The 18,834-nt window shown below is 36.4% G+C and overlaps 2 protein-coding genes across 2 annotated transcripts; both read left to right on the top strand.

Moving 5' to 3' along the window:
* On the top strand, positions 1-2,522 carry LOC101210024 (pentatricopeptide repeat-containing protein At5g18390, mitochondrial). Its single transcript, XM_004142472.3, has 2 exons — positions 1-1,848; positions 2,125-2,522. Exon 1 carries the CDS (start codon positions 224-226, stop codon positions 1,589-1,591), a length of 1,368 nt encoding a protein of 455 aa, XP_004142520.1. The 5' UTR covers positions 1-223; the 3' UTR covers positions 1,592-1,848; positions 2,125-2,522.
* Positions 2,523-4,293: 1,771 nt separating this feature from the next.
* Positions 4,294-18,100, top strand: LOC101210275. Its single transcript, XM_004142473.3, has 6 exons — positions 4,294-5,114; positions 11,389-11,491; positions 11,873-11,928; positions 12,565-12,729; positions 17,609-17,722; positions 17,797-18,100. Exons 1-6 carry the CDS (start codon positions 4,425-4,427, stop codon positions 17,887-17,889), a joined length of 1,221 nt encoding a protein of 406 aa, XP_004142521.1. The 5' UTR covers positions 4,294-4,424; the 3' UTR covers positions 17,890-18,100.
* Positions 18,101-18,834: the final 734 nt, after the last annotated feature.

The following is an 18,834-nucleotide window of genomic DNA, read 5'->3' as shown; positions in this document are numbered from 1 at the left end:
GCATGCCCTAATCGTGAAGTGGACTAAAACTCCCTCTAAAGTGTGACGCGGAACACGCCCTTAATCCAATCGGGCTGACATCGTGGGAGTTCTACGCTTTAAGCCATCCACAACAGTACAACACCGTGACTATCGAGCCCAATACTACCAATTCGTAGGCTTCAGTTCTTCCTTTTCTGGTTTGATGACGATCATACAAAACTTCTTGTGATTTCGTTCCCAAATGCTCCATTTCAAAAATTTCGCAACAGGGCTAATACGGTTCCGGTACATTTTTCTCAACCGCCATTTCAGTAACTCAAATTCTTTGGTGAATGGCTCCACCGCGCCTTCGAAAGACGACTATTTCGCTGCAATCCACCATATCTCCCACATTGTCCGCCGAGACTTCTACATGGAGCGCACTCTCAACAAGCTCCGAATCTCCAACCTCAATTCCGAGCTCGTTTTCAGAGTCCTTCGCGCTTGCTCCAACTCTGGTACCGAGTCCTTCCGTTTCTTCAACTGGGCTTGCTCTCACAACCCCTCTTACCAACCCACTACCCTTGAATTTGAAGAGCTCGTCAAAACCCTAGCTCGGACCAGAAAGTATACCACGATGTGGAAAGTTCTTCTTCAGATGAAGACTCAGAATCTCAAAATTTCACCGGAAACGATATCGTTCATAATTCAAGAGTATGGTAAGCAGGGCCTTGTAGATAATGCGGTTACCATATTCAATCAATGTTCCAAATCTATCGATTGTCCACAAACAGTTGAGGTCTATAACGCGTTACTTTTTGCGCTTTGTGAGGTTAAAATGTTTCATGGAGCTTATGCGTTGATTAGGAGGATGATTAGAAAAGGCGTAACTCCTGATAAAAAGACTTATGGAACTCTTGTAACTGGATGGTGCTCAGCGGGGAAGATGAAGGAAGCTCAGGAGTTCTTGGAGGAAATGAGCCAGAAGGGGTTCAATCCTCCTTTGCGAGGTCGTGATCTTTTGGTTGAAGGATTGCTTAATGCAGGGTATTTAGAATCTGCTAAGGATATGGTTAGAAAAATGACTAAAGAAGGATCTGTGCCTGATATAGGAACTTTTAATTCTCTGATTGATGTTATATGCAACTCTGGAGAAGTTGATTTTTGCATTAATATTTTTCATGAGGTGTGCAAGTTGGGGCTTTGTCCTGATATAAATACTTACAAGATTTTGATTCCAGCAACTTCGAAAGTAGGTAGGATTGATGAAGCATTCAGGCTTTTGCATTGCTGTATTGAGGATGGACATGTACCGTTTCCAAGTCTTTATGGACCAATACTTAAAGGAATGTGTAAAAGGGGTCAGTTCGATGATGCATTTTGCTTTTTTGGTGATATGAAACATAAGGGGCATCCACCAAATCGACCAGTGTACACAATGTTGATAACAATGTGTGGACGTGGAGGGAGATTTGTTGATGCTGCTAATTACTTGATGGAAATGGCTGAACTTGGTTTACCTCCAATTTCAAGGTGCTTTGATATGGTTACTGATGGATTGAAGAACTGTGGAAAACATGATTTAGCAAAGAAGATTGAACAGCTTGAAGTTTCTATTCGAGGCATTTGATCCTATAGTAAAGTAATAAGCAAGTACTTATTCTGCTTGAAGGATGTGGTTGAAATGGATATGAAAAACGAAAAACTACAGAAGTCGGAAAAAGGACAAACAAAGAAGCACTTCTCTTAGGAAATTCCTTCTAATCACTCTTACACATGTGGAGAGAGTTCAGAGAAAGGAAGTCTCAAGTTGAGGTTATCATCCAGCGAACGATCAACATTTTCAGATGCACTGTATGGATTGTGACTGAGGCTACTGCTATCTAGGTTTCATATACAGCTTCTAATGCTTAATTGCTAATATTATCTAACTGTTTAGTGCATGATTTGCTTGGTCATTTAATCCTGTCTCATGAAAACGTATATTTCCAATGTGCTATGGCCATTAAAATATTTGCTTTGGGTGCTGCCAACTATTGAGCTATGAACAGTATCCATTGAGTTGATAAGACCACACGGTCGATTCTTACAGTTTTCCGCTTTGTTTTTCTAAAAGTTAGAGTTACTATTTGGCTTGAGAAAGCTGAGAGGTGATTTCTACAGGGAAGTGCTGAATTCTTTGAGTTCAAAGGTGAATCGTTTTCTTGCTTCAAGGTGGCGTTCTCTGTCAAAGGATTGCAGTAGCCTTTTCTTCAAATCTATATCAATTGGATTCTTGTAATGTCTTCTGATTCCGGAAGGAAAGACGACTACTTCCAAGTCGATTTGAATTGGGGAGAGATTGTGCTCTTATAAAAGGGGGTTAACTGTAGACTCTCCTTAGCTTTCCATATTCTCATGTATTTCAATCCTGCGATCATTCAATCTTCAATTATATGCTTGTTTTTTCTTTGGTGAGTGATGTAGATATGGTATATGTTGGATATTATATTAAACCGGATGTCCTGGATTTAAGCTCTTGTTGTCTCTCAATTTAATAATGATTTTCACTTGTTTGGTCTTTTTGATATTTCAAACCCACAGGTGAGCGAAGTGAGGGGGAGTGTTGGATATTATATTAAATTTATCATCACCTATAAGCTTAAGCATTTTGATGGATTGGCGATTTAAGAGTATATTGAAAAGGTGAAGAAGCCTTGTTCTTATTTAATTTTGGTTTGAAAGCAGGAGTAATGCAGTTGTAAATAAATCCTTGTGGTTGTGTTTGGTATTCTCATCATTCGTTATCCTTGTTCACTGATAACTTAGGTAAGTTAACAAAGTATTTGAGGCACCTGAAATAAGTGCTTACTTGCTTACTGTTTGCAAGCCTCTAACCGCGTTGATTTGAGTGAAAAGAAGCATTAATTGCATAAAACTGTTAGGGCATATAAAATATGGTTTATATATGATTTTGTCAAAAATAGGTTTGATGTTTAACTCAGGTGAAGCTGAGGAAATGCGCTAGAAATAGCTCTGGTGGTCTTGTTGTGGCATGTAAAAATCTAAGGTACAAAAGTCTGGCTCAGATTGGCAAGCATGAAAAATTTGCAGAACCAAGAGAAATCCTCTGTTTTTTGCTGCCTGGTTCTAGGAGAAGAATTCTTAAGATGGTTGAAGTTGATGAACGACACTCCTCTGCATAAAGGAAGGGTATCTAGGGAGAATGATTAAGAATTATCTTTTTGGTGGCAGAACTCCTAGAGTTCATATTCCTAAGGATAGGTTTTTCTTAAGTGCCACCATTATTGGCTGAAGGTAAGAATTGTATTCCAAGAAGCATCCTAAACAGTAGTTTTTGAATGTTGAATTACCCAATGAGAGCAGAAATAACTAAATATACAAGCTTATTTTAGAGATTTTAGCCATTTGCATGTAAATAGGGGTAGACGGATCATAAGAATGAACCAAATCACCAGGTGCCTATGATAAAATCTCTCTCAAGTTAATATATCTTTAGATAGCAATAAAGCAAGCGAGCTCTGAGAGTGTGAGGTTTGAGGAATTTCAATGTTTTAATTTTCACAATTCATGGATAGGAAGATTCACCACTATTCTATACCAAGTAAAGAAAATAAGAAAATGGTAGAGATTGAATTTTGCTCAATGTTAAATAGAGTACATATTTGGTTTCTATAAACATTTAAGTATACACTTGAGATTTTAATAGATATAGAGAAAATCATAGAAGTGTTAGAGATATCTGAGACCCTATTCTACCGTAAAAGTAACAAACAAGTTTAAATAAAATTATAAGATAGTTGCAAATTTAGCAATTAGATTTAAAATAATTAAGTATATAACAACATTTTAAAAAATTTGCAAACATAACAAAATTTGTTAAATTCTATAACGATAGAAATCTATCACCATTTTCCTCAAATGATAGAACTAAAGATTGCTCCTGCACTGTCCCATATATTTTTCATGGAGGAAATATATTAGTGGTAAAACAAGAATACAAAAACAATCAAAATGAAAGTTTGATTTGCTTGCTATTTATGTGAAAATTTTAAAAACCCAAGTTATGTGTTTCATTTCTTTAATAAATTTTGCCACCCATTAAAATTTCTCTAAATAAATAAAAAAAAAAACTCTATTTTTGCAAATAATTTTGAATGAAGTTGTTTTTAAAAAAATGTTTGGCAACTACTATATTTTGGGCATACGCATTTTAACTAGTTTTTTAAAAAACCGGTTGGAGAGAAGGGTTAATGACGAGGATCGCAAATATCTGCCACGTCACCCTTTCACACAACCACAACATTATATATCTCTTGCACAAAACAATCCTCATCCTTCCCACCAAAATTAATTGAAAGAAAGAAAGAAAGAAAAATAAAAAGAAAAAGAAAAATCAAATCTCTAATCTCTGATCCATTTCATACTCTCTTTGAGATTCCAGTCTCAATCTTCCAAAATCCATGGTTTCAGCGTCTTTGCTCGAACCCCATCCATTAAAATGGAACAAAACATTCCGAGTTCATTTACCCTCCTCTCCTTCTCCATCAACAAGTGGTCGCTATCATCTCTGCCGACCCTTTATCGTACCCAGAAATTTGAAAATACATGATTCTAGCTCTGTCAAATACCCTGTTAGATGCTTCTTTTCCGAGAAAGGGAGGAGTTCAACGACTTCCATTTCGAATTCTTCTTCGGTGGAATTGGTTAATGGAGATAAACCCAAAAGCCCAATGGAGGTAATTGGGAATTCGATTATTAATGCCCTCAAGGCGTTGCAGAAACCTGCAATTGCTGCGGTGTTGTTGGGATTGCTGTTGATGTACGATCCCAATTCTGCGTTGGCCGCTTCTGGTGGACGAGTTGGAGGAAATGCGTTTTCGTCTCGCTCCTCCTCGTCTTCGAGGAGTTACTCGACTCCCAGGATGAGTTCGGGGTTTTCGTATTCTGCACCGTACACTTCTCCGTCGATGTTTGGCGGTGGCGGGATTTATGTTGGGCCGGCAGTTGGGGTTGGACTCGGTGCTGGCTCGAGTTTCGTCTTCATATTGGCGGGTTTCGCGGCGTTTCTTTTGGTCTCTGGATTTCTCTCTGATCGTTCCGACACTAGTGTTCTTACTGCCTCTGATAAAACTAGCGTACTTAAACTACAAGTATGATAAACCACTATCTCTCTCTTTTCTGATATATATGATCTTTTGTTATTGTTTATTTCATTCATCTTTAGAATTAACGCGCGTAATGTGTGGATAAATTTTTTTATCAAATAGAGTGAAACTATGTAGAAAATACATCAGCCTCCTCATCTACAAATATAAGTGGGAAATACCAAAAAATACAGTACCTACTAACAGAATTAACTAATGAATACAACTGAAGAAGATAATTATAATTTATTCTATCAATACTCCCCCTGAAGTTGGTACATGGGTGTCAATAATATGTTTCAATGATTGTTTGTTTCAATGTGTTTTGTTTGTTCGTGAAAAGTAGGATTTGGTGCAATGGATATGGTTGCTTAATTATTATAAAAGACAACAACGGGTAACAAGTTTCTTAGCCCTCACATCATTCTTCCTTGTTGTATTCATGTACTATGTGATGCTGAACGGTGTAACAATTATACCTATGTTCTTGATATTCTTCACACTCTTGAAGTTTTTGGTGGTTAGGAATCATTGTTTTTAAGCCCTCTTCCTCGACACTTGTATATCTCTCCCGCCTCTCTCATCTGTCACTCCTCACCTACTCGGAGGGTACATAGTAGCCATGTTCCTTTCTCTTAGCTGCTTCTGCTCTAGTCCATTTGATGGTGCTTTATAGGAAGATAGAAAATAAGACCGTCTTTTGTTAATTTGACTTGAGGAAAAAAAGATGTAGTGTTAGAGTTAGTGGATTTGTCCATAGGGTATTTATGGAAAAATTTTTCCTAATTCCTAAATCTTTTTCTTTTTTATTCCATTGTGTATTCTATTTATTCTCCCTCATTGTATCTATTATTCATAAAAAAATAACAAAGAACAACAATATCATGGTTTTTCTCCCGGTACTTGGGTTTCCACGTAAGCCTTGGTTTCGTCTTCGTGTTTATTGCTTTCAATATGATATCAGAGAAAAGCAACAAAGAAACCCTAGAAAATAGTTTGGGAGAAACCACTGCTACCGTGGACGCTACCATGAAAAAATTACTCCACCAGATTCAGAAGCCGCTGATCTACACAATGGGCCCACCCTTGTCGTCGTCTGTGTAACGCTTTGGTTAGAATCAACCTCACACATCACATCTGTCAGGTGCGTAGGCCCACGCGCAGCTGCTTGTTCATCTCACCACCCAGCCCAGTCTCCTCTACGCATCGTTGTCTGTTCAACAGTCCTACCCTTCCAGTCAGCCGCAACCCCATGCACCATCATGCCGTCGGACAGCAACCCTTTACTGCAAATCTGTTCGTTCACACGCTGCTGTTTGTCGACCCTTTACAACAACCTTTTTCCTATGGTAACGAGACAGACCAACTCCATAGCGAATCAGGGGTTGAAGCGAGCAAGTCTTCGGCGCATTCCAAACCAACTGAATTATCGATGTATTCCAAGAACCCGGTAATTTCACTCCCTAATTTGCCTTCAAATTATATAACTGATTCTGCCATTGCCTTTAAGTGCTTGATCCTCGACCCATGATAATGAGAAGAATAGTGGGAAACCAATCCATATATGCAAGCACTACAAGATACACTGGCACACCAAGGATCAGTATTGGAAACTCCACAGTCGTTCCCCAGGATGTAAGAAACGTTCCTCCAACGAAAAGCTGAACTTAGGACATGCCTATATTAGTGAGACTGCTAGCACTTCTCAGTTAACTAGCCGTACTGCAAGCCAGACTCTTGGTGCCATTGCTCACTCAGGTATACTTCAATTCCTTGGTCTTATCAGTGTTGACGGAAATAATCCCAGGATTTTAGACTCGAGGGCTACAGATCACTTGACAAGTTCTTTAAAGCACTTTGTCTCTTATATCCGTTGTGTCGATAATGAGAAAATCCGAATAGCTAATGGCTCTTTAACCCTGATTGGTGGCAAAGGACAAATAGTTCTCTTTGACGGTCTCTCTCCAGAATATTTTGCATGTGCCTAAGCTTTCTTACAATTTATTATCTATCAGTGAGATCACCTGTGAGCAGCACTGTAAAGATACTTTCTTATCCGAATCCATTTGTTTTCAAGACTTGAGCTCAGGGAGGACGATTAGCACCGCCCGATATAGCAGGGGACTTTACATCCTTGATGAAGATACCTTCGGTAGTAGTATCTCTAGGGCTAGTTTACTATCTTCCTATTTTAGCACTCCTGAATATGACTTTATGTTGTGGCATTTCGGTTGGGTCACACAAACTTTACTTAGATGAAATATTTGTTTCCCCATCTATTTTCTAAAATTGATGTCTCCTCTCTATCTTGTGATGTGTGTATCCGAGCAAAACAACATTAGATTTCATTTTCCTCACAATCATATAAACCCACGCAACTATTTATCCTTATCCATAGTGACGTTTGGGGTCCTTCCAAGGTCACCACCTCATCTAGGAAATGGTAGTTTGTAACTTCCATTAATGATCATACTCGTCTTACCTGGGTCTACCTTATCACAGATAAATCTGAAGTGCCCTCTATTTTCCAAAACTTCTATCACACCATTGAAACACAATTCCATTAAAAAATTGCAATTCTTCGGAGTCAAGAATTCCAAAACCATAACCTTAGTGAATTTCTAGCCTCCAAGAGGATTGTTCACCAAAACTTGTGCGCCTACACTCCTCAACAAAATAGGGTGGCCGAGCGAAAAAAACTGTCAAGTAAGTAGCCCGTTCCCTTGTGCTATCTAGTCACTTCCTTTATACCTATGGGGAAATGCTATTCTTACAACAACTTATTTAATCAATAGAACGCCTTGTATCCTCCACCTTCAGACTCCCTTAGATTGTCTAAAAGAGTCCTACCCTTTTACTCTTCTAATTTCTGAGGATCCCCTTCGTGTGTTCGGGTGTACCGCTTATGTCCATAATTTTAAGCCTAATCAGACCACATTTACTCATCGAGCTCAAGCATTTGTGTTGGTTGGGTATTCCTTTCATTAGCGCGGTTATAAATGTTTTCATCCGCCGTTCAGGTAATACTTTGTCTCTATGGATGTTACTTTCTGTGAGGACCAACCCTACTTTTCCGTTAGCCATCTTCAGGAGGAGAGTGTGAGTGAAGAGTCTAACTGTAACTTAGAGTTTATCGAACCTACTCCTAGTAATGTGTTTGACTTCGATCCTCATCTCATAGTCCTACGTACGCCTCTCATTGTACCTATTATTCATCAGACAATAATAAAGAACAACAATATCGTGGTTTTTCTCTTGGTACTCGGGTTTTCGTGTAAGCCTTGGTTTCGTGTTTATTGCTTTCAATATGTAAAATCAAGGAAAATAATTTAAGAAGCTTTGAACTAGTCTTTGAAGAAGTGGCAATTTGGTTAATTGAGGGCTTTGAGGATTTGTTGCTTTGCAACTACAAAAATTCTTTTGAAAGACCGATTGCAGTGCAATGATGGGTTTATTTAGATCCAAAAGATCACAACAAAATAGGGATCTTTATTGAGATTATTAAGGTTTATAGCTGAAGTGGAAAGATGAATCTTGTTAAAAAGGGATCCACCAAAAGAAAGGAAGGTTTTACTAGCCCCTTTAGAGTGGAGGAGCCGCAGTCTCACTGAAGTGAATCCAAATGAGGTTAGGTCGTTTAAGAGGGACAAGTTTCTAACTGTCACTACAAGAGACTTGCATGAGGATTGGGGAAGAAACTTGGAAACCTGAAAAGAAAACAATTGGAATAATCCTTCACTATTAATCCTTTCTGCCCTGACATATCTCTTTTGCTCCGTCACTCAATGAATCGTGCAAGACTATTTGCCATGAATATGGGGTGCATCACCTTGAGAGCTTTTACCATGAAGTTAGAGAGATGAGACCTAATGAAACATGGGCGAACTACTGGTGTTCCTTCCTAAGGGAGATGAATAAAATTCTTTTTCATTATGGAGATTGGCCACATTTAAGGTGATAGGTGACTGTTTGGTGGTTTCAAGGATTATGCAGATCAAAATTCTTCCCTCATTGAATGGTTGGAAATTGCGATTAAGGTGCAACAATACTATTGTTGTTTCATTCCTGCCAAAGTAGAATTGTTGACAGATTACTTTTCTTTTTTCCTGCGCAAGTGAGAATCCCCCAAGAAGGGTGGCTGCTCGCCGAGAAGAATGTTGAAGTTCACGATTGTTTTTTGCCCAAGGCAGCCACAATATATTTTAGTAATGATGTCTGGTTGGGAGTAATGATGTCTAGTTGGTTCCTATCCCAAAATATTTGTCGACGTTGAAGGATGGGTTCTTTTACCCGTCACTCACTTTCTTTTATCTGTATAATATTTTCCTCGAGGAAGAGTGTTTGGACCTAGCTTTAAAATGTGTCACATGCCTTTGACCTCTAACTTGAGGCCACACTTTATTGATTTTAGCCTTCCCTTGAGTTCCTGTGGCCACGGGTTTCTTAGAAAATAGAATGTATTGGTGGTCCTTTGCACTAGAGTTCTATCCCAAACTTGCTCTCCAAAATTAAAAGATAGACGGAAGGAGGAAAGGGTAAATTGGTCATATTTCTTGAAGCCTTAGGAAAAAAGGTTGTAGCTAGAGCTACGGTTGATCTCTCCGACACAATTTGTGATAGAACAGAAAAGTTAGATCACTCTTTGAGGATTCAATTTCTAGTCAAGAGAGTTTGCACTTGGACCAACAGGAAGAGGAAAATACGGATAGGTTCTTAAAGAGTATCAGATGTGTTTCTAAGTAAGGGAAGATCCTTTATTAGTTTAGAGGTGGAGGTAATCTTGGTTTTTGAAGAAGTAAAAAATGGGAGTGATGGTAATACAGTGTTAGTTAATGATTCAAAGGAAATCAAAGAGGCAGATGGGTGTTGAAAAAAGCTAAGAAGGGAATAAAAGCCTCTCTGTCCTTTTAGCCAAAGTTTAGTCGGTGCTTTGATACAATGCACTTTTGTATTAGGCCAATTCCTTGAAAGGCTACCCGATGGGCGAAGGTAGTGCTACAACTAAGAATTATATTAGGGAGCTAAATGTTATCTTGAGAACCTGGGAAAATGATCCAGATGAAGCAAAGGAGCAGGATAGTGAGGAACACCAGGGCTAGATGTGGCTTCATGAAGGTGTCTCTTGGAATGTAAGAGGGCTTGGTGCTCCCTCCAATAGAATACTTATTAAGGAGTTTATTTGTAAGATTAGTTCGAGTGTGATCTTTCAGGATACTAAGCTTCTTCAAGTTGACAGGGGAATGGTAAAATCTCTTTGGTCCTCTAAAAGAATTGGTTGGTTCATTCTTGATTCATTGGCTCTTTGAGGTATTTTGTTTTATGGAAGGAGGATATTATGTCTGTCAATGAATGCCTTACTAGGAGTGTTCTCAGTTTCTATTTTTTTCACCTTCGATGGTTGTATCAATGACTAGTTAACAGGTGTTTATTGTTTGTTGAAATTGAGCGATATAATATAATGCTTCGTGGTGGTGTCATAGTTGTAGCAAAACTTCTTGTAGTATGCATTATCCTTGCTTCTTTTGGATTGGCAGACGATTTGTAAGTAATTCCTTGAGTGGGGGTTCTCTCATCCCCTCCCTTAGGCTGTTGGTTTCTACCCTTTTGTGTTAATATGCTTTGTTGTTTTTTATCCATAAAAAAATTGTCCGCTTGATAGAACTCCAAATGCTCGATTTTCATGGAAACAATCTGCTTTTCAATGTGTGGAGTGGCCCTACTTTCTTTTGGATTCACGTTGGGTTGGTGGATTACTGATAAAAGTAGAATTGTTGGTAGAAATGCAGTTATATCTCTCTCTTGTCATTTGGATGAGAAACTATATGCTTTTCAACAAAAAGTGATCTTTGTACTCTTTAAGGATTGTACCCAACATAGCCTCTGTTTGGAGTGCAATAGACAAAATTTTAACTACACTACCCATTTGGTTAACTAAAACTGGAAAATTATTTATAACTTCCTTCTTGGCGGAGGATGCTATCTCCTTGGAATAGATTTTGTAATATTCGTTTCACTTTTGTGGTTTTTTTTAAAAATATTTTAATGAAAGGTTCCTTTGGTTTTTTACAAGTCAAAGTGGGAAAAAATAAAGGTTATGAAGTTTATTTTCGTGATTGGTGAAACAAACGTAATTAAGCATTGGCACATGGAATGATGGGCGGTAGAAAATTTAGTTTTGGTAGCCATGAAGAATTGATTTTTGTGTTGGATAAATAAATGGAGATAATTTACTTTGTAGAACATTTTTTGCGCATGATGTAACTCTCTCTCTGCCCCCCAGGTTGGGCTGTTGGGCATGGGTCGAGGACTCCAAAGAGATCTAAATAGAATTGCTGAAAGTGCTGATACATCAACTCCTGAGGGTTTGTGCTATGTTTTAACTGGTACACAATTGTTTTCTTCTTCCTTTGGGAATTAATTACTTTCTTTCTGTTTCCTTTCGGCTTTCATAAAAAAGCAGTAAACTCCATTGTTAGTCTTTGCACATGAGAAGGTACTTAGAGATATAGAAGTCCCTAATAGCAATGATCCTGTCTTTTGATTTCCGAATTTGTTTCCATCATTTCTTACATAAAAAAAGAAAGAAATAAAAACTTTCCAGCATGTGCTATGGAATGAACGTCTTAAGTTGATATTGTTATTTGTTTCGCAACTGTCTTTAAGACTTTTCCAAAATGGGTTTATGGAGATTTCCGCAAGTAGGAATCACCATTCTTTTTTGTTATATTCTCAATGTGATTTTTGTTTTCACCTTTGGGTTGCAGAAACGATTCTAGCGCTGCTTCGGCATCCTGATTATTGCATTTCAGGCTACTCATCTGTAAGTCCCACTATCTTCTTGGAAATACCTGATCTAGATGCAGACTTCACAAATGCATATTACTGGTTTGTCAAGGGTTGCTGGATACATTGGTGATTGTCCATCAATATCCATGAATAAACCAGGTTGAATAAGGCAGGGGAATGTAAAATGAGATACTGAATAGACTGAATAGACTACAAACACCTTCACTACCAAGAATAGCTAGGCGAGTTGAATCTTTATAGTTACTCTGCACTTTTCCTTATAGCAAGAAGATGTTGACGAATAATTTGCACTCTCCTTCTCTCTCCATCTCTGTCCGTACCAGTGCAGATGCAAGGGTTTTATTTTGGGGCGCACAATGTATTAAGAAACTATAACGATTAATGTAAAAAAGTATTAATGGCTTCAAAAATAACTAATTTAGTACTTATTACAATTGTTCTTTATGTGTTTCCAAATTTAGAAATCAATTCATGATAACTTTATTATCTAACATATGTATGTATGTATGTATGTATGTATCTGTATAATATGCTTATGTGCATGCTAATTGTCAGTTGTCACACCATTCTTTGAATTATTTCGTACAATGATTATTAGCTGTAGTGTAGTTAGCAATGGAAGCTTACAGTTTGTTTTTGAAAAACCTAGATTGATGTGAAACGTAGTATAGAAGAAGGAGAGAAACGTTTCAATAAATTATCAATTGAAGAGCGAGGGAAATTTGATGAGGAAACTCTCGTCAATGTGAATAGCATCAAAAGACAGAGCACAAGCAGCCAGAGGACAAGTGGATTTAGCAATGAGTACATTGTGGTTAGTTTCTCTGTGCTTTGAGTTTTATGCAATTTATACAATTCTGCATTACTTCTGTCTTGATTTTTCTTGATGTACTGATTTGGAGCATGTTCTTGGTGATATATTCCCTTGATTTTGGTCAGGGTTGTGAGTGTTTTAATGTTGGAGAAGCACTCATTTTAAAGAAAAATATGATCTGTTTTTTCTGTGACAAGGTTTTTTAATTTTCATGGAGGTGTTTCGTTTTTTGGTTGTGTATATTTAGTATTATTTAATTCCTCAAAAAGACTACAAATAGTTGTTTGATTTGTTAGGAAATAAATCCATTACTTAAAAAAAGGAAGTAAAAGTAATGTAATATTATTCCTCTACATTATTGAACGAAATACATGGTCTTTTTATATAGACAAAGACTAACAACAAATAAGGAAAAAATATACACATAAAAAAACAATACTACAAGAGCAAGGAAATTCGACACTCCCCCGCAGACTGGTTTGTAGATATCATCCATAGCTAGCTTGCTAAGATATCTATGGCTAGCTGCTAAGACACTTATCAAATTGTCTTTTCGGAAAACCTAGTTAGCATATCCGCTGTTTGTTCTGTCGTGGGAAGATGAGATATGCATATTACACCTACATCAACCCTCTCCTTTATGAAATGCTTGTCAACTTCAATGTGCTTTGTCATATCATGTAGTACTGGATTATGAGTTATAGCAACGATAGCCTTGTTATCACAATAAACTTGCATAGGTGTCTTCGGAGACACTTTCAGTTTTTCAAGGATCCTGTTAATCCATATGCTTTCACCAATTCCATGGGCTAAGGCTCTAAATTTTGCTTCAGCACTACTCCTAGCAACTACATTTTGTTCTTTACTACACCACGTAACTAAATTTCCTCTAACAAATGAACAATAGCCAGAAGTAGATCTTCTATTAGTAGTACTTTCAGCCCAATCAGCATCAGTTGACACTTCAACTTGAAAGTGATCATGTTTCTAAAACAATATACCTTTACCTGGAGTTCATTTCAAGTATCTCAAGATTCTATACACTGCTTCGAAGTGCGTAGGTCCAGGTGAGTGCATAAATTGACTCATCATACTTATAGGAAAAGCTATATCTGGACGTGCGTGAGATAAATTGATCAATCTACCTACAAGCCTTTGGTATATGCCTTTGTCCTTGACTTCCTCAGAGTTTGCATCTTGTAATTTCGGATTTGGTTCATTAGGGGTTTCTCCTGTCCTACGCCCAAGCAAGCTGCCTCTTGAAGCAAGTCGATAATATATTTCCTTTGGTTAACAAAAATCCCTTTCTTAGACCTTGCAAACTCCATCCCTAAAAAATATTTTAAGGCTCCCAAGTCTTTGATTTGAAACTCACTTGCAAGCTTGTTCTTAAGATGTACCAACCTTTTTTCATCATTTCCTGTAAGAATATTGTCATCAACATAAACAATTAAAATAGCAGTTCTATTATTCTAAGTGTTTATAGAAGATTGCGTGACCTACTTGACTTTGCTGGTACCTATAACTAGTGATTGTCTTTCCAAAGCGTTCAAACCATGCTCTTGGAGGCTGTTTGAAACCATATATGGTTTTTTTAATCGGTAAAACTTTGTTATTTCCCAATTCCATTTCAAATCCTAGTACTTCTTCTTCTAAATCACCATTGAGAAAAGCATTCTTAACGTCTAATTGATGAAGAGGCCAATCCAAATTAGTCGCAACAGACAAAAGGATTTTAATTGAGTTGATTTTTGCAACCAGAGCAAAAGTCTCCTAATAATCGGTTCCATAGGTCTGAGTAAAGTCTTTAGCTATTAGTCTGACCTTGCATCTTTCAATTTTACTGTCAATATACACTTTACTATAAACACCCATTTGCACCCCACAGTCTTCTTATCTTTTGGTAAGTTTGTTATTTCCCAAGTTCTACTTTGTCTTAGAGCATTCATTTCTTCCATAACGGCTAGTTTCCAATTTGGATCATCTATGGCTTCTTGTATATACCTAGGAACAAATAAGTTATCAATCCTAGATGTGAAGGCTTTATGATTCCTAGGAACAAATAAGTTATCTATCCTAGATGTGAAGATTTTATGACTATTTGACAATTTTGCTTATGAGATGTAATTTGCAATGGGATATTTGGTACATGTTCTAGTCCATTTTCTAATTAGCAATAGGAACTTTGAGATTAAAGATAATAGGTGAGTATTTTGAACATTCGAAATATTACGAATAGTAGGAGAAGAAGGATTACCTAAACTTCCATCATTGAGAATTGAGGAAGGACTTTCCGCATCATTTATTGGGTTTCCAAATTGGTTTTGTGTTGAATCAACTCTCTAGTCTTGGTTTGTTTGATTGTTTGCTCTTCTAGTATAAAACTTTAACTCAGGAATTTGACATATAAGGCCAGTTTGTAGTATTTCTCCCTCGTTTCTATACTTGACTTTGAAGGACTTGGGATGGACATGTGAAGATGACTAATAGAAGAAAGTAGTTAAGATATTTCCCAGAAATTATCTTCTACATCTCTCCCCTGAAGAGAATTGGGATAAAGTATGGTTGTTTTTCTAAATGGACTTTTGCAAAAATAGCAAAAAAAATTATGATAATTAAGTCTATGTCACAACATTTTCTAAACTTGCAAAAGTAGAAAATTTAAAAGTGATGACCCTCTCATAACCCTATGATTACTGTTTGATAGCCCTCCGATAGCTCTATGATTACCATCTGATATTACTAATTTTGCCATATTCGCAATATGCAAAAAAAAAAAGAGTGCCATGAACTGTTTTTTTCTAAATTTGATGCAATTTTCCTTTCTAAAAAAGGCACATCCATATCGACATAAATTTTTATTGCCAACATTTGTACCCTTTTTTGTTTGAGGCATAACAAAAAAAATGTACTTTGTAGCTCTATGATCAAGTTTTGATCGAAAAAGACTATGTGAACATATGCAATGCAACCAAAAACCTTCAAGGGTAAATCAGAGTATATGCAACAAGTTGGAAAACTAATTTGAGACATTCAAGAGGGGTTCTAAAGTTTAAGATAAGACTTTGCTAGGCATCCTATTTATCAAATAGGTAGTCGTGAGTACAACTTTCCCCATAAATACTTAGGAACATGATAGAAAACATTATGGCATGTGCAACCTCAAGTGAATGTTTATTTTTCGGTTCAACAATTCCATTTTGTTGGGGGATATCACTACAAGTAGATGGATGTAAAATGCCTTTTTCTTTTAAAAACACTCAAATAGGCATTGGAATACTCCGTTCCATTATCAGAGTGTAAAATTCTGATTTTGGTTTGAAATTAAGTTTCAATCCTACCATAAAAAATTAAAAAAACATCTTTCACCTCAAATTTATTTGTGATTAAATAGACCCAAGATAGGTGTGTGTGATCATCAATAAAGGTAACAAACCACTGGCGTCGACGACGATATTGATCTTGACTGCAATCTTGCCGTTTGTAAGGTTCTCCTCCACTCGGATCAAGATTGGTGTCTAGGGTTTCGTTGTTATCCCACTTTGATACCATATTGGAACTTGAAAGTAACGACAAAGAGCTAACACAAATTTAAGTGGAAACCTAGTACATGGAGAAAATCCACAGTAGAGAGTTTTCTTATTATTTTCTTATGAAACAGAAATATACAAGAGGGGGAGGCTTATAGGCAACAAGAGCCTAAAATAAAAACGGAAAGAATAAATAGTGTAACATAATTTACAAACTACCCTCGGGCTGCTCACTAATTCTAACAATAACAATTACACCCAAAAACTCTAATATTTAAATCAGAGGACAAACAATTGGCTGGAAAAAAGTTTTTCAAAACAGCTAGTGGAGTTTTAAAATCCAAAACTTTAGAAGACATTCAATTCATTAGGTATATACCCGTAAGAATTGCCTCTCCCCACAAGTATTTAGGAACTGACAAAATATTCAATTTTCTGTCTTATTTCACTTGGAAAGAATAGAGCTCTTATATAGAAGAAATACTCGTTACAAATCAGGAAAAATTAAATTTAGCATATAATACTATAAATACAATAAAATATTAACATATAAGGAAATAATCAACACTCCCCACGCAGGCTGGTTTGAAGGTCCCATTCATGGCCAGGTTGTCAATCAACTTGTTGAATTGCTACTTTGGAAGACCTTTGGTTAACACATTAGCAATTTGTTCGGTTGTCGAAAAGTAGCAAATGCATATTACTCCCTCATCTATCTTCTCCTTTACAAAATGTTTATCAACTTCAGTATGTTTCATCTGATCACGAAGGATTGGATTGAAGGATTGAGTTGTGCGCAATGAAAATTGCTGCCTTGTTATCACAATAAATACAAATGGGCTTCAATTCTTTCAACAATCTTCTTATCAATATGCTCTCACAAATACCATGGGCTAAATTTTTAGTTTTACGACAGTAATGTTGGCTTGACACTTTTGCACCCTAGTATGATCTTTAGTTTTTCATTTCTAATTTAGTTTTAAATTTGCAAAATGTACTTTTCTCCATTAAAATCTAAACCATCTTGACTAAAAAAAACTGGAGTTATTTATAGTATGATGATTGGTTACTGAATTTCATAGTCCCAAATCTTGACCACTTGAAGTGTAACTTGTTCAGCCGGTTGTAAGTTTCCTAATGTTGACCAAGTATGCTGATCTCTTTAGTAATAAATTTCAGATGTGATTGATTTTCAAAATTAAAAAATTTCCACCTTCTTGACTGCACCAAATTTTTCATGAAAGATTCATTCATTTTGCTGGAATGATAATCTGATTAGATGAGAGAACAAAGACTTTGATTTTCAATTTTCTATTTTCTTCCTTTGATCACAATATCTTGAATGTTAGATAACAATATTGGTGGCTGCTGAGGGAGTTCATAAGCTGCCCACTATAAATGGCAGCGGGGACTTGAAGGAAGCTTTGCAAAAACTTGCATCTATTCCTTCCAGCAAAATATTGGTAAGTTGGTATTGTATTTCACTTCTGGTTTGTTTTATTCTTCATGTCTCAAAATCAATTCTGTTTGCATGCAGGCTGTTGAAGTTTTGTGGACACCACAAAATGAAAATGACACATTGTCCGAGCGCGAACTCCTTGAAGATTACCCACTTTTAAGGCCTTTATAAGTATGTGCGGAAACAATATTTTTATCATGTTTTACTGATTACATATATAATGATTAGAATATAGAGTGCCTGTCTTGACATAGAAAATGTGTATATAATATACGGAAATTGGACAAGAAATTCAAATTTAGTTTTCATTTAGTAGATGAACCTTGCCTTTATACCATGTACTACTTAACAATTATAGAATAGTTATAGCTGGTTGTTGACATGGAGGAAAACTCAGAAAGGTAAGTATGCTTTCTCCTCTCCTACATCTTCTCAGCTCATCTGTAACACAGGTGGTTTGATTCAACAACTCCGGTCATCCTCAACTTTCATCCACTTCACTCAAGAGCTGCAGCATTAACAATCAGTATTTTTGCACATGAAAAGATTTCTGCTTCTCTCTAGAAGCTTTGAGGAAAGGTCAGAGAACTACTCATGAGTTCTACAATGGAAATTAGGTTTAGGAATTAAATAGAAATCACATTGATAAAACTTGTATTTATTATATAGGAAAATTGTATCAAATGACAAAAACATTTAGAAAAAAAATAGTTCATGACTTCTATTTTTGCATATTGAGAATATGACAAAATTTAGTAATATCAGACGACTATCATACGGTAATCACAGAGCTATCGGGGGCTATCAGACAGTAATCAAAAGATTATTGACTTTTAAAATTACTACTTTGGCAATTTAGAAAATACAGTGACATGAGTTTTATTATCGTAATTTTTTTTACTATTTTTGCAAGAGCTCCTTATATAATATAAGTGTATAATACAAAATTTGATAATAAAATAAAAATGAGATATCAATTAAATAGCAATTTGAGAGAAATCAAATAGTAATTACATGACGATCAAATAATAACAATCATAATGTAAGTTACAATACTCAATTGCTTGCTGAACTATGAAGTAAGAAAACTCAAATTATCATACCAGTTAATCTACG

Source organism: Cucumis sativus, chromosome 1, assembly GCF_000004075.3.
Source record: "Cucumis sativus cultivar 9930 chromosome 1, Cucumber_9930_V3, whole genome shotgun sequence".
NCBI lineage: Eukaryota > Viridiplantae > Streptophyta > Magnoliopsida > Cucurbitales > Cucurbitaceae > Cucumis > Cucumis sativus.
This window is presented reverse-complemented; position numbering and strand designations above follow the sequence as displayed.

Bases quoted from the DNA above. Each gene is read 5' to 3' on its own strand.
- LOC101210024 (XM_004142472.3), top strand. From the start codon at position 224: ATGCTCCATTTCAAAAATTTCGCAACAGGGCTAATACGGTTCCGGTAC.
- LOC101210275 (XM_004142473.3), top strand. From the start codon at position 4,425: ATGGTTTCAGCGTCTTTGCTCGAACCCCATCCATTAAAATGGAACAAA. The intron at 11,492-11,872 runs GTACACAATTGT...TTTGGGTTGCAG, and splicing joins TTTGTGCTATGTTTTAACTG to AAACGATTCTAGCGCTGCTT. The intron at 11,929-12,564 runs GTAAGTCCCACT...TGAAAAACCTAG, and splicing joins GCATTTCAGGCTACTCATCT to ATTGATGTGAAACGTAGTAT.